The sequence below is a fragment of the Oncorhynchus mykiss genome, chromosome 9, assembly GCF_057628025.1.
Source record: "Oncorhynchus mykiss isolate SJ-2025 chromosome 9, ASM5762802v1, whole genome shotgun sequence".
Taxonomy (NCBI): domain Eukaryota; kingdom Metazoa; phylum Chordata; class Actinopteri; order Salmoniformes; family Salmonidae; genus Oncorhynchus; species Oncorhynchus mykiss.
In genome coordinates, this window is record NC_143030.1 from 55,348,004 (window position 1) to 55,363,544 (window position 15,541).

A 15,541-nucleotide genomic window follows, 5' to 3' on the forward strand; every position below is an offset into this window, starting at 1 on the left:
TTCACTTTCAGGGGTGCATTCCTAGCATGAGGATGTGCTAAACCAACAAGCAATTTCCTGCTTAATTAATTCCGAGATTAAGTGCAGTTTCATGTTCAGGGTGTTTGTGGCTGGCCAGGAGATGGAGGGCGGATTGGCTTATAGGAGTTTTAGGAGTCTCTTTGGGGTCATAGACCAAGTTTAGCTCCTTTTTACTAGAGCCCTGACAAAGACCTTCCTTATGCCTGAGTATGTGTGTTTGTGTGAGTGTGTGTATCATGTGCGTTTGTGTATGCTTGCGCGTACACGTGTGTGTGTGTGTGTTTCGTAGTCTTGCTATGAGATGACTGGGCAGTCTACTGACAGTCCCTTGGCTCCAGCCCAGTACCTGAGGAGTGGCTGCTGGCAACTGGTTCCGCTGTGATCACTGGAGCCTGACCAGACTCTGCTTCCTGACAGCAATTCTTGAAAGGGAACATCCTGGGATACTACTTTTTCTCTGTGTGACTGGCTCAGAGGCCTGAGCGGAATTCACCACCAATCACTGGCTGCTGGGATTCTCTGGCAGGTCGTGATTTTAGAACAAACAGGAAGAAAGATTTCACCACCACTGCTTTGATTCATCTGCAACCAATTGACACGTTGACTTCCTACAATAATAAAACAATGATTGGTTAACTAGCGAGGATAATAGATAGTGACTACTGATGACTTTTGGTGATACGTCAGATCATTTACGTAGTGCTTGTGATTAAAGGGATAGACCTAGCAACTTGACCAAAGTGCAGCATTTAGTTGTCTAATCAACCAGAACCATGTCACATGATCAGCCTACATTATCTGCTGATGTCACCTCAGGGGGTCTAGTAAGTATGGCTGTAGAGTAATGGAGAAGATAGGCCATACTCTAACCTAATAAACTAACCTGTGTTGCACCTGCATTGTCTTTTTCTGTAGGGGATTGACAGTAAGCATGACTACTCCTCAGTAATTGCTAATTTTAGATGAGACCTGATGGATGTCATAGTGGAGGACTGCAGTTATTGTTGTTGGTGAGATAGATGACAACTGTGGTGGAGGACTCTAGTTAGGCTGGTGAGAGCCACTCTATGATGCTTGGCTGGTGGAGGACCTCCAAGTGTGGGCACACAGATTTCACCCTACCGGCCTAGAGATGAGAAAAGAGGACTCCTGGGAGGCATATGATGATAACACACAAACCAAGTACTGCTTGGCCACCGAAACATGCTAGAAACAGGTCTGAGAGGAGGACAAACATGAATGCAACTCACATTTCAAAAAAAGATTATCTAAAAGAGGCCATTTTTACGTAAGTGTATCTCTGGATGTCGCTAGAGCAGATGCTAGTGTAAGTGATGTGAGGAGTCTGAGAATTGTGTCATAGAAGGAAAATTAGTGTCAGACATTTATTTGACACCCTTGGACATCAACATTCCTGATTGGATTTTTACTGTGACTATACTTGTTGAAGCAATATTGGCTGACTTTGTTCAAACAAGATTTAATTTCTAGTGTGCCGCACGGCATACACACTCTTACAGATTTCTGTAGCAAATTGGGGTCAGTATCATGTCTGTGTAGCTGATTTTCTACGTGAGGCAGCAATTTCACAATCATGTTGACCTCTACACACAGCCTACAATTAATTTTAATGAAGACTAATTGAAAAAAATACAGGTCGATTAATTGTTCATCACAGTTGTAAAACAGACATAACACAGATGCACCACAGATTCATGTTGACAGAGGTCAGGTTAGGTCAGGGGTCAGAGAGACACAGCCATAGGCCAACCATCGAGGTGTAAGAGAGGAATGGCCGTTTGTGTTGGAAACTTTGAGCTGGTCCTCAGGCTATGTGGCCGTGGAGCCATGGAGCAGAGCTGGAACAAAGCAGGTGTTGAGTGTGAGTGGAGACTGAGAGCCACCTCTGTTTGCTGGGTCCACCAGTGCTTTTAGCCTGATGTGACAGGCTGGCTGCGGGGAAACAGGATAAGGCTCTTAATTGAATCACAGGCCCTTTGTTCAGTTCCTGGGGTGCAGGGCTTTGTGTCCTCCCTTCTCTTAAGAGGATAAATGTGCAGCTTGAGGATTTTGACCTCATCTCACAGACCCAGAGCTTTCAGGTTTAATGTAGAATAAATTCCCTTCTAACACAAAAGGGTCGCCATTTTTTTGAAAATGAAACTAACTGCAGGAGTGTATCTTTCCCTTATAATCTGATAGGGAATCAGGGATGTTTTTTTTACCCATTCTCTTTTCAAATGTGTAGTAACAGCATTAGCTCTTTCTTAACATTCACTGTACTGTGGGGTCTATAAGGTGCAATATGAAATGAACAATTATAAAATTCTACATTTTGTATGTGAAAACTTTCAGTGTTATGTACAGTGCCTTCAGAAATGATTCACACCCTTTGATGTATTCCACATTTTGTTGTGTTACAGCCTGAATTCAATATAGATTATATTGATTTGTTTTCTCTCACACATCTACACACAATACCCCATAATGGCAAATGCAAACTTATTGAAAATTAATACAGAAATATCTAATTTACATAAGTATTCACACCCTGAGTCAATACATGTTAGAATCAGCTTTGGCAGCGATTACGTCTGTGAGTCTTTCTGGGTAAGTCTCTAAGAGATTTGCACACCTGGATTGTACAATATTTGCTTTTTTTTATTTATTTTTTTTTATCTTCAAGCTCTGTCAAGTTGGTTGTTGATCATTGCTAGACAGCCATTTTCAAGTCTTGACATAGATTTTCAAGCAGATTTAAGTGAAAACTGTAACTAGGCCACTCTTGGTAAGCAACTCCAGTGTATATTTGGCTTTGACTTTTAGGTTATTGTCCTGCTGAAAGGTGAACCTTTGTCTCCCAGTGTCTGTTGGAAAGCAGACTGAACTAGGTTTTCCTCTAAGATTTTGCCTGTGCTTAGATGTATTCCATTTATTTTTATCCTACAAAAAGCTCTCTAGTCCCTGCCGATGACAAGCATACCCATAACAACATACTTAAAAAATATGAAGCGTGGTAGTCAGTGATGTGTTGTGAAGGATTTGCCCCAAACATAACGCTTTGTATTCAGGACATAAAGTTGTTTTTTTTTTGCCGAAGTTTTAGCAGTTTTACTTTCGTGCCTTATTGCAAACAGGATGCATGTTGTGGAATATTTTTATTCTCTACAGGCTTCCTTCTTTTCATGTGTTCCTTTAGGTTAGTGTTGTGGAGTAACTACAATGTTGTTGATCCAGCCTCAGTTTTCTCCTATCACAGCCATTAAACTCTGTAAACTAACTGTTTTAAAGTCTCCATTGGCCTCATGGTGAAATCCCTGATCAGTTTCCTTCCTCTCCGGCAACTGAGTTAGGAAGGACGCCTGTATCGTTGTATTGACTGGGTGTATTAATACACCATCCAAAGTGTCATTAGTAACTTCACCATGCTCAAAGGGATATTCAATAGTTATTATATTTACTCAAGTCATTTCAGCTTTCCATTTTTAATTCATTTGTAAAAATGTCTAAAATTCCACTTTGACATTATGGGGTATTGTGTAGGCCAGAGACACAAAATCTCAATTTAGTCCATTTTAAATTCAGGCTGTAACACAACATAATGCAGAAAAAGTCAAGGGGTGTAAATACTTTCTGAAGGCACTATATATGCCAAGGTGACAAAATATCATATGATGAAGAATACAGCAAGGCTATGTAGACATTTGCTCTGCATTGAAACATATGGCACATGAGGACATAAATACTGAACATGCAGTAAATATCACTTCACTTAAACTGCTGCTGCTTCAATGTATTCCTTAACTCGAATACACTCGGCAGACCATATTCAAGTGATACTGTTACATGTCATATCTGTGGGATTTTGTGATAAAATCATATTCTTTGATGACGTTTAACATACAATACAACACATGGCAAACGAAGAAAGAAAAGGAAATAGCATTCGTGTCTCATTCCTCCCTCATCTCTTATTTCAAGCCCCACGTCTGACAGTTATTGCAAAATACTCTCCAGCCAGCACTTTTGCTCAGTCAGATCCCTTGAATCACTTAAAAACGTTAGTACTCTCTCCATCGAAGGAAACTCACCTTTGCCAAGGAAATGAGCCATCTGCCATTACCATCCCCAGTCACACTTATACCTTTAGAGCCAGGAACGGCCACATCTGGCCCAGGTACACAGCTTTTATTAAACGCTTTGAAGAAAAGGTTAGATAGTTAGGATCAGCGTGGCAGTGCTTAGGGCATGTCCGTAGGCAGTGCTTTTAAGTGCCAATGTCTGTTTTACATTTATTACATAATGTTGAGGCTGCTGGGAGTTTTTTCTTTTGCGAGGTTGACCTGAGTGTAAGACAGGCTATATCCAACTTTGACAGGAACCAGTGGATCAAATATATGTTGCAGTTATTGAACAAAAAGCGTGTTCTCTGGTCCTCCCACGTACCCTAACTATAGTCACATTGGGGCAGCAGGAATTTGTTTTGGCTGGATTCAGAGGGTACAGACCATGGTTATTGTGTTCAAGTCCTTTGTAATGTATTTCCTTATATGGATAACACTGAGCATTGCAATTGCAGTTTTAGGATGCATATGTTATACTGACTGAAACATGGGTAGAAAATAAGATATAAATAGTTGAACAGTTCAGTTCAGCTGTGTTCAGTGCTTACTGCATATCTGTGGTAAGAATTCTGGATAAAGGGAAACCAAATAAAGGAAGTTGATCTAAGACTGAAAGATGTTGTGCATCCCCTGTGTGGAAAAACACACTATATTAGGTTCCACTCTCTTCATCATCAAAGGATGATTTTCAATCCATTTCTGAAAATGACCACATTTATTGTCATTTGCAACAAGGAGAAATGTGAGTCTCTTAGATATTTAGGGAGAGATTTGACAAATTAACTATATAGCTCATTAATAGTTCCACAGAACGTCTTCCTGTCTATTGAAGGGGGAGGTATTGTACCTTCCTTCTTTGAAGTACTTGCCTCCAAATTCTAATTTCCTTTTACAATGAAGGCCTAAGATGGTGTCATTTCTCTCATTCTTCATCCTCCTTCCATCTCTCTCTTTCTGTTTTTCACCCTCCATTCTGTCGGATGAATGGCCGCCTTCCTGAGACAGACAATCCATCCGGCTGTGATTGGCGGTAAAGTCAACAACCCCTGCTCGACCTCTGATTCACAATGCTCCTTCCCCTCTCCACCTTTATTAATTAATGTGTTTGTTGCCCTTTTTTAAAATGTAATCTCTTTCCCACAATTACCTTGTATGGCTGGGGCCCAGGGCCAGCGGCCTGTGTATTCTCACAGCCCTGGAACACAGACAGAGGTCAGAGCTCTCACAACGCCCTGCTCTCTTTAACATGTGTTTATATACTGGTGCATGGAGGACCTTATACATAGCTACATTGATTTACTGTAACGGCTTCAGAGGATATGCAGACATTTAAATAAAAGGATTATAGGAGTCATTACAGTCATGTTTACAGTCATGTTTATTTTATTATCTCAAATTTAATCAAAAATGAAGATGATCTCTTTTATCAAGTACAATTTTACAGAACATTCAGTGCAGTTACGGAAATAGTAACTATAATCAATTGATATTCATATTTGCAGAAAACATGCAAGAATGCCTACATAATATAAAGTATCTCTCACCATTCCATGATGCAGTGCAAAATCATAGGAGACTGAAATAAGATAAATTACAGATTCACAGAGAGAAGGTACAAATCAGCCTAAACTACACATGATTGGCCCTTATAAAGAAGGCCTGATGAGTTCTTGCAATTGCAGGCAAGCAACCAAACAAGCAGATAGAGGTGAAATGGGCTTATGATGAAACCCGTCAGGCAGGCGGTGTTGCAGTCAGAGCACCTGGGCCCAGTCTCGCTCTCTCCCACCAGCCAGCCAGGGCCCAGTTTCCCAAAAGCATCTTAAGGCTAAGCTCATTGTTAGAACCTTCGTAGGAGCATTGTTAAATCTCAGAGCTGTTTCGCAAAAACATCATTACTAAAGTTGCACTTAAAAACACTTGTCATTTACCGCTTGCCTCAGACTACTCATAGAACAGCTAAGTGCGTCATTAGATGCGTTTTTTCCCCTACCGCGTCACTTTATACACAGAAGATCTCCGCTAAACATAGAATCAAGATGTTTATCTGTCTCTCTGTGACATCCCATAACTTCACAATGAAGTTGACTACAAATTCAAAGTTGCCAATGTCTTTGCAAATGTTACAAACAAGCGAAAGGTAAAAATATGCCTCAAATGAAAACCGAGATGACTGCATGCATTCAAAATATAAATAGCCTACAGTTTAGGCTATAAGCCTATATTTCATTAATATTTTAATCAATTTCATGTCATTCAATTTAATTATATTTTACTTATTGTAGGTTACCATTTTTGCCTCAATATATTGCATGGTGTGTAAAAACATGCGTGCATTTATGTGCCATATTCTTGATTTCGGGTATTATTATAGGGTAAGCATTCGAATAAGCCACCTCAATATTTGCAGCCATAGGAGATAATATCTTTCTAGGAGCTGATCCTTCATCAGTATTCTAATGTTAAGGTAAGATTTGAATGGAGATAGCTGATCCGAGAGCAGCGCTGCCATTCTGTCGATCCTATCAGTCTTGACACATGCCTCAACGACGCACTTAGTGAATGTTTTCTCCAGGTGGTAATTTGGGAAACGCATGTTACAGCTTCGGCCGTTATAGGAAAGATGCATTGTTAAAATGCTCGTAAGCCTAAGTTCCATCGCTGTCGGGAAACCGGGCCCAGGCAAGTTCATTAATGGATGAATCGGAGCCCTGTGCCACCATGACATCATTTGACAGGAGAGTGTAATATTTATCTAAATTCCAATTACCTTCATCTGATCTGTTTGATGTCAAGAGGTCAGCTCTCAGCAGGCTGTAGCAAGCTCTCTGCATTTCAAACACTCCAACGACACTGAGGAGGACATTACCTTCCCAGAGACTCACATGCAGTTGCAATATCCCAGACTTCATTATGTCCTGATATATTGAGGCTTGTGTGGAGGGCAGTGGCAGTATACGGACTGCAGACAACTATCAGAATCACCTTGATTCGCCAAGCACATTTACTCATACTCAGAATGTTACTTGGTGATATGGTGCTGCTAGTGATAGACAACACCTACAGTATAAACATTTAGACAAGTGGAGGCTCCTCAGAGGAGGAAGGGGAGGACCATCCTCCTCAGTGAATTTCAGAAAAAGTTATCATTTTCAGATAAAACTATACTAAATATAATCGCATGTCACCAAATAATTGATTAAACACACTATTTTGCAAATAATGTCTACAGTAGCCTCAACAGCACTCTGTAGGGTAGCACCATGGTGTAGCTAGCTAGCTTCCATAATCCTCTGGGTACACTGACTTCAATACAAAACCTAGGAGGCTCATGCTTCTCACCTCCTTCCACACACTTTCACAATAACTATGACAACTTCCGGAAGACATCCTCCAACCGATCAGAGATCTTGCAGCATGAACTGACATGTTGTCCACCCAATCAAAGGATCAGAAAATGAATTTAGTACTAAAAGAATAAGCTACAGCTAGCACTGCTGTGTATAAAATGTGCTGAGTAGTTGACTCAAAGAGAGAGAAAGACAGTAGTTAGGGTTAACACATTCATTTCTTACAAAACGATGGAGATGCAAGAGAGAAATAGGAAGAGATTGTCATTTCTTTTCACATTTAGTTTAACTTATTTAGCTAGAAAATGCAGCTAGCTAGTTTAACCTACTGAAACACCCTGCTCAAACAGAGGGATGTTTTTTTTAGCTAGCTGGCTATCACTTTCCAACACAGCTCTGGAACTCTTTCAAGTCAATTTAAGCTTTTGGTTTTACTAATTTATTGCCACCAGGGCCCGCCAGTGTAACTGCTTATTGACTGTAATGACTGTACCGTTACTGCATGATTGTAGCGGGATTACTAAAGCGTTAGTTCTATTAGCTATGCTGACTATGACATTACTTTAGCTAATATGGTGACAACGGTGTAGGCTGTGTGTAGCGGTTTGGCTTGGAAAGGTTTTTTCACCTGGTCACATACAGCTGATGTGTTGTGCATTGAAGTCCACAAGCGAAGGGACAAGGTGAGAGGAGGAGAGCGCATAGATGCGAGAAGGAATACAACGTTGCTGCTAGGAAAGTGAACTGTGTTAACGCGTAATCAGGGGTGTATTCATTCTGCTGATTCTGTTCAAAAACATTTTTTTTTTTACGGAAGCGAACGGAACAAAATGAGCATAAACATACCTGAATTTGTCCAATAGAAACTCTCGTTTGCAATTGTTGGATTAATGATTACACCCTATATCAGCTAGATGCAGGCAAGAGTGTGCAACGCGGTATTGAATCACACTGTCTGTCCTTGTGTCAATTTGTCTCTCGACTTGTGTGCACCTACGTTGTAAACTTTCCTTCATAGGCTAGGTTGTAGCAACCTCATGATGGGTATAGGGAAAATTTGCGTATCATGTAGTAGCCTAAACCTATCGTTTTTACATTGAACTGGGTGAATGAAATATAAATGATAGTCATTCAACATGCCTTAATAGAAATAAAATAAATTGTTCTCCCTCATCTTAAATGGCACTGACCTCCACTGATTTAGACACATGCGGTCTCTAAATGTTGTCTATCACTAGCAGCACCATATCTGTGGATCATAGCAGTGTTACTTTCATGAAGCATTGCTGCAGGGCTGCCAGCGTAATTCTAAAATGGCTTGAGGACTGCTCACAAATAAGAACCGATTATTAATTAGGATTTTTTTCAAATGTTTGTTCCGTTAAAACAACACCGCACTTTCATTTAGTCAGATGAACCAGCCTTTTCCTCAGCATCTTTTTAGCATCAGTGATATTGTTCTGGTTTAGCATGTCATATTCCCACAGGGCTAGCCCAACTGTACTGTACCATCAGGCCTGATTAACTGTATGCCACATGGTTTTACAGCATCAACAAGGGCAAGGAGTTCCCTCTGCTGTGTTGACATATTCTTCAGTCTTAAACAGGCACAATAAAAGGTCAACTGTTAGACAGTGGTTTATTTTGGACCCGGCAGGTCCTGCATCTTGTCAGGTTGGCAGGTTGTTTTCCTTTAGCTGTTTGCATGTCAGCGATGTGTTTAAGTGTGAACTTGCTGTATTTTGGCTGCCTGTTTGCTTAGTTGCTTGATAATGCAACAATTGTTACAGTCAGTGTTTCAGTCATTGTCAGTGAAGTAGTCCACTTTTTTTTGTTGTTGCTATTTTTGATTTGGCAAGAAAATATAGTTGGATGTAGTTTAAAACATATATAAAATAAATTCCAACTCACTACGTTGAGAGGATGAGTCCGTGAAATGGGATTCGGAGACTATTGATCACGACATCAACTAATTATGAGTAAGATTTTCTTCAGTTTGATCTGAGGGCATTTTACATCTTAGCTTTGGATGTTTGTATGTAAAGTATTGCGTAACTGCCATGCAAAGTGGTTTAACATCTCATATTTGATGATGTGTAATCAGGTATAAGCCCCAGGATCCATTTCCCAAATTTTCTGATGGCCCTGGATTTAAAAAATGAAAAAAGAGAGAACTGGCTAGAGGAACATGCTAATGGTGCTGCATTTGGAAGTTGTGAAAATGAAGAACATGGCAGCGGATAGCTGGGTGTGAGATGACTGCAGCTGGTATCACTTGAACTGACAAAGCGCTGACAATAAACGTCATATTTTTCCATCCCTGCTGTCCCACTGCTTTGGGGGGGACATGGTCTCAGTCAGTCTTCATCTTGGCCAGAAACTTGTGACATCCAATATGGCAGCCTTCGACTAATTGATGCCACCTTGTCAACACTAATTACTAAGACTGCAGCAATGAGGAGGCAGCTAATTAACAGACTAACGATGTTTGTCACTTCAGGCTGACCCAGATATTTAGGAGAAAGCCGAGCTTGTCACCTTGACATCTGCTCCACTTTATCTGTCCTTAGATTTCTACGTTTCTATTTCATGTTCTTTCAAAATGGATTCCTCTGCATTCATTTGGTTTGTTTACCATTCCATTCCTCCCCCTGTCACATTTCCATCACAATTGATTAGGACAGAAAAGCAAGCTGCCACCTTTTTTTCCCTCCTGAATAAAGGATGTGAATATAGGTGAGCTTTGCAGCTGTAACTGCAGTTGTCAAAGCTCACAGCATTTATTCCCAATCACATCAAAGATTATGCGAATTTGACATTTTTAGAACTCCTTTACCAAGCCCGCTCAGCGTTCTAATTATCAGTGTAAGGAAACAGAGAAGGTGGTAATGATGAAACAGTGGGGTGTGTGTGTGTGTGTGTGTGTGTGTGTGTGTGTGTGTGTGTGTGTGTGTGTGTGTGTGTGTGTGTGTGTGTGTGTGTGTGTGTGTTACTGTTTGTGTATAGTAAGCATCATTAAAATTTGATTAATCTTTTTTACTGATCTTACATATTGAGGATATTCCTCCTCATCAGCCCCCCTCTGCCATCCATATTCAGAATTCCTCAGAATTTATTTTCTAGGTCATCGAAAGAGCTGAGGATTTGTGGGAGATTTGTGGAATGTTATTTGTGTCTGATGCAAAGCAAAATAAAACATATATATGTTTGTAAACGTTAAAAATGTTCCCCACATGCAGTTTGGTGTATAACAAATCTCCACATGATATTACATAGTCATGATTCATGAAATAGTAATTCAAAAATTCTGAAATTATTTTGCAATTTGTTGTCTCTTTCTTCCTTAGATCCGAGTGGATGGCATACCTCCCCCATCCCAGAGTGCTTTGCTGTATGAAACCGTTACAGTGGTTGAAGGGAAACCTATTCTGCGTGACATGGTATTCAGCCCTGACTACCAATACATTTACCTGCTGAGTGACAAACAGGTGAGAGAAGCACGCACACGCACACACACACACACACAAACACACACACAGCATAAAGAAAGCACTGACCACAAAAGACGATCCATAGTTTTATTTCAGGATGTGAGAAAGGAAAAGTATGAACTCGTCTACAGTAGATTGTTCCAGCATTAACCACCACAGTTTAATACAGTGTTGTCTTACTTTCAGAGATTCTCAGACCTTTATGTAATCTCTAGCTGATTTACTTCTCGAGAGATTTACTTTTGTTTCATGGTTCCAATCATAATGCGTGTGAAAATATTTGTTCTGCGCTATGATGACCTATCTTGGCCATATAAAGATACATTTGTCAAAAGGAATCAAATTAGACTCAGGCACTGTCAACAGTCTGCTTTGTTTTAAAACCTAACCGGAATTTCAGTTATGTTGTTTTAGAATCTGCGCGACAGGAAGACAGAATATGAAACACCAGTTCTGTCTTTGAATTCTGCCTCAGCTGCTTCCCTAATAGGAAACCTCGGGGAAGTGTCTCCATGGAGAGGCTTGCAGAATAGCTCTATTCTAAGAGGTCTTATTGTACAGCTGAGGATCGGATAGGAAGGTTAACACACCAAGTTCCTCTGCAGCTGACTAGAAGAGAGCCACATACATACAGTACACGCAGCTGCGCACAATAATGATGCTGGTTCCCCTGCATAATACATCTTTCAGAGGTTATTTGTTTTGTTCGGAATTGAGCAATTCATTGAAAGAAAGGATGAATTGCTGTCGTTGTGCAGTTCTCACAAAGATTTGATCTTTGGCCGTTCACTTTTTGCCGCCAGAATGCCATGTCTCAGAGAAAAGAAAGAAAGAGCCCTCCAATGAGGAGACTTGGCAGGCTGTCTTGTGATTTAGAAAAGGTCTGCGTCGTCGAAATGAGGAGATATGATTTTGGCGCAGTGTTATATAAGTAGATATACGCCACGCAGCTTGTAGAGCTCTTGTTAAACCTCAGTACTACAGTTTAGTGGACAGCAAAAAAAAGAAAACTTTTCTCTAAACTCCCAGCTATAATCCAGAGTTGTCGTTGAAGAGTTGTTAGATTGAGACTGATGTTAGGGAGAGGTGGTGCATGATCAAAGGAATAGAGCAGCCCCTCCTGGAGCATGGGGGGGGGGGGGGGGGCACGAGGACAGGAATCACAGAGGAGAGGAGGATCCCCTAATGCCAGAATGAAAGAATGGAATCTGATAGAGGGAGAATGGCACTGCACTGTGCGGCCGAGCTCATTCACTCAAACAATGGGCCTCCCTTACGCATGATGGAGTAAAACCACATGGGTCTGCTCCAGATATTGATATTTCCCCATAATGATTAAATGTGAGGCACTCCGATGCTTAAGCGTGTGTCAAATGATTCCCAATTGATTTGTTTTGTATGCAGAATGTGTATTAAGAGCTGTTTATCTGGAACTGATTAAAGAAAAGCATGTAGAGTCGATCCTTTTTCTCATCTTCTCTAAAACCACTCCTGCACTGGGATTTTTGCCTACTGTACCGTACATGCGTCTTCAGAGCCTGCCTCCTGCTTACGTTTTCAGTATTTATGAAATGTGATTGAATTGCGGTAGGTAAATAATTAATAGGCAACACTGACCGGCAGAGCAGAGCGTTGCAGGGAGATTTGAATATTTCATTAAAGGCAGGTGCACAGGTTGGCGTGAGGGCACCTCAGCCCCATAACGACCCTCTTGTTGTAGGTCATCACAGGGAGGTAAATACATTGGATCAAAGATGAACTACTATAGCGCTCTGCCTTTCACACGGGCCCACTTTAAACACAGATTAATGTGTGGCAGTTGATGATGCTATTTTCATACACTAACTTTAACAGTACTGTGCATATATAATATATAACCATCATACAAAAAAAGGATAAAAGATAAGTACTCAGTGGACAGCCTGCTTTTATTATCGATTTACAGCTGCACTATGCAAAAATCGCTCCGCCATTTCCTGGTTATTAAAATTCGAATAGATCACCTAATTTCAGTTTATGTGACAAAATAAGCATGTATAGTGTAGAGAATCATTGTACCATCTAAACCACTGTGATATATATTTTCCATAAGCAAAAATATTGTATTTTCAGCTGGTTTTAGCTGGTGTACAAAACTGAAAGTAAAAGATGCAAAAACTGAACTTAAGAACAGGAAGCATAGAAATAGCGCACAGAGACCAGATATACCGCTTCTTAGACTTGCTTTTAATGAGAATGACAGATCTATAACTCACATTTCTTTGTGAATTTGGTCAGGTCGCCCAAAAAGTTACATATTGCAGCTTCAATAAAATGGACTTGTTTAATTCCATCCCTTTGTGAGTTGTCTGTCTGCAAGGTGCTTGTGGGATGCTGAAAGCCGAGCATCATGTCATAAACGGAGACTTAGGGCAGAGGATTATAAAACATGTCGGTGGTGGTGGTGTGTTTACATGCTGGCTCTTTGCTGCATAAATTAGCATGGGACAGGAAGCACAGATCTCGGCATAACACCTCGCCCACCCACCGCCTGACTCCCTGACACTAGAGGCAGAGAGGCAGGCCTGCGCTCCACAGGGCCTGCCAGGCTTAACGCTTAGCGTTAATGCTAGTAGCCCTCTCCACTGCAGCAGTACTTGGAACCAGAAGCTCAGCAACTTGAAAGGCAACGCCACATCCCTTTGGGCGGGATTGTGTTTTTCTCTGTTTCAAAATTATAAAAAATTAAGGCGATCAAAGGAGATTAGGTACCCTCAGCGTAAGCATTTCAGCACTTTAGGAGAGATGAAAGTGGCAAGGATGTCTTTGTTAAAGTCCTTTCCGGGCACATGATTGACATGCAGAGAACGGAATTGTACATACGGTGTACGTGGCATATTACCCAGTGACATCTGGAAATGTAAAAGGATGGTCTCACTTGATGCCAAAGGGAGGGGGATGATCACTAAAATATATATTTTTTATATATTTAAATCAATCATTCAAGGCAACCCATTAGACTGTGCGTGTTTACGACAGGGGAACAACCGCAAATGACTCTTTCCACTGACTCTGCACTGTGTCACTCTTAGTTAGCCATGGGTGGTATGTTGAATAAGTCGTCTAGCGTTTAAAGGCTTGAAATGTTTACTAACACTGTTGAATTGACCCACTCTATCACTGCAGAGGCTGGAGGCTTAGCTGGTGTCACTGAACCAAATACAGTGTAGTGTAAAGTAGTGTAGTCTAGTGTAGTGTAGTGCTTACAGTTTTTTGGTCTGATGCATCCACATCATCTCTTACACTAAAAAAAGATTTTCAGCATCCGAGACGTCTGTGTCGAAAGCCACAGTTTAATAAATTGATTCAGACCTTGTGTCGGGGAATTGTTTAGTCTGTGAAGCCTGGATGTGCCCTAAAACCCATGAAAATTGTGAGCATAAAATGTTCACTCTGTTTTGTTTCATAGCAGAAAATCTTACGTAAACTTAATGCTATCATGACAAATTCACGGTTATGGCTTGGATTTAGATTTGTTTGACACTCTCTTCGCATTTAAAAAAAAAAACCTGTATGTGTGAAAAGCACAGTGCTAGCGTGCTAGCGTGAGCCTATGAGGGTGTGTGTGGGTTGAATCAGATGGTAAGCTGAAGCTCTGTTGTGTTCTGCAGGTGAGCAGGTTACCTGTGGAGAGCTGTGGCCAGTACACCACCTGCAAGACCTGTCTGGGCTCTGGAGATCCCCACTGTGGATGGTGTGTTCTTCACAACAAGTAAGTGGATCACTTTACATTCATATCTTGTAAGGCTAAATTAATGTATTGGGGGGGAAAAAAATAATGGTTGGTTGGTTTGTGTGATCAAGTTGCCTCAGTTGATGCCAACTTTAACAGAATTAATTGATTCCAGAACTGCTGCACAGATTTCCAAGGTGACATTTGATACCAATCAAAGTGAGAATAATGGAGGCTCTGTTAAACATCAGGGTGGCCAGATGCTGTTGGAATGTAAAAGTCTAGCAGCAATACAGCCAGTTTATTATGGACTTTTAATAGCACCACTAAGAGATCCGGGGTTCAGCCCAACTAGTGGGAAGCTGCCTGCTGTCACCCAATCCACCTGGCCCGCTCTAGTCTGCTCCACACAGGAAGTGACAGGTGACAGCTGCTCCAGATGTGATCCTTCCTGTTGACCCCTGGGATGACCCCTGGGCAGCAGCTAGTAGGAGCTCAGGAAATGTCTAAATATTGCTGGCCCTCTGCCACTCCTCTCTCACTCCCTCACTTGTCATCATGCACATTTGTCCTCCAGTCCCACTGTAGATTAATTGACTGGGTACGTCATGACAGAGTGATGTGTTCAGTTACGGGGAGAAGGGTATTCCTGCGAAGGGAGAAGCATGTGTGGCTGCTGCATAGTGTACACTTTAATTTATTGAGTGTAATGGCCACAATATGGAGGGGGTTTCTCTGACATATGATTAACGGAAAAACAAAGTAACACTAATAAAGTAGAGCAGAAATCCCCTGAGTGGATTTCAATGAAAGGTCCAGAAATGTAAGCACGTCTTTCAAATA

At 41.1% G+C, this 15,541-nt stretch overlaps 1 protein-coding gene across 2 annotated transcripts in view; it reads left to right on the forward strand.

The window, feature by feature from the left end:
• The window catches only part of LOC110532305 (plexin A3), a 144,034-nt gene that overhangs the window by 58,032 nt on the left and 70,461 nt on the right, over positions 1-15,541 (forward strand). For both annotated transcript variants that reach the window (XM_036988238.2, XM_036988239.2), the window contains exons 4-5: positions 10,843-10,983; positions 14,637-14,737. In XM_036988238.2, coding sequence (XP_036844133.2) covers positions 10,843-10,983; positions 14,637-14,737 — 242 coding nt within the window. The remainder of the gene's footprint in view (positions 1-10,842; positions 10,984-14,636; positions 14,738-15,541) is intronic.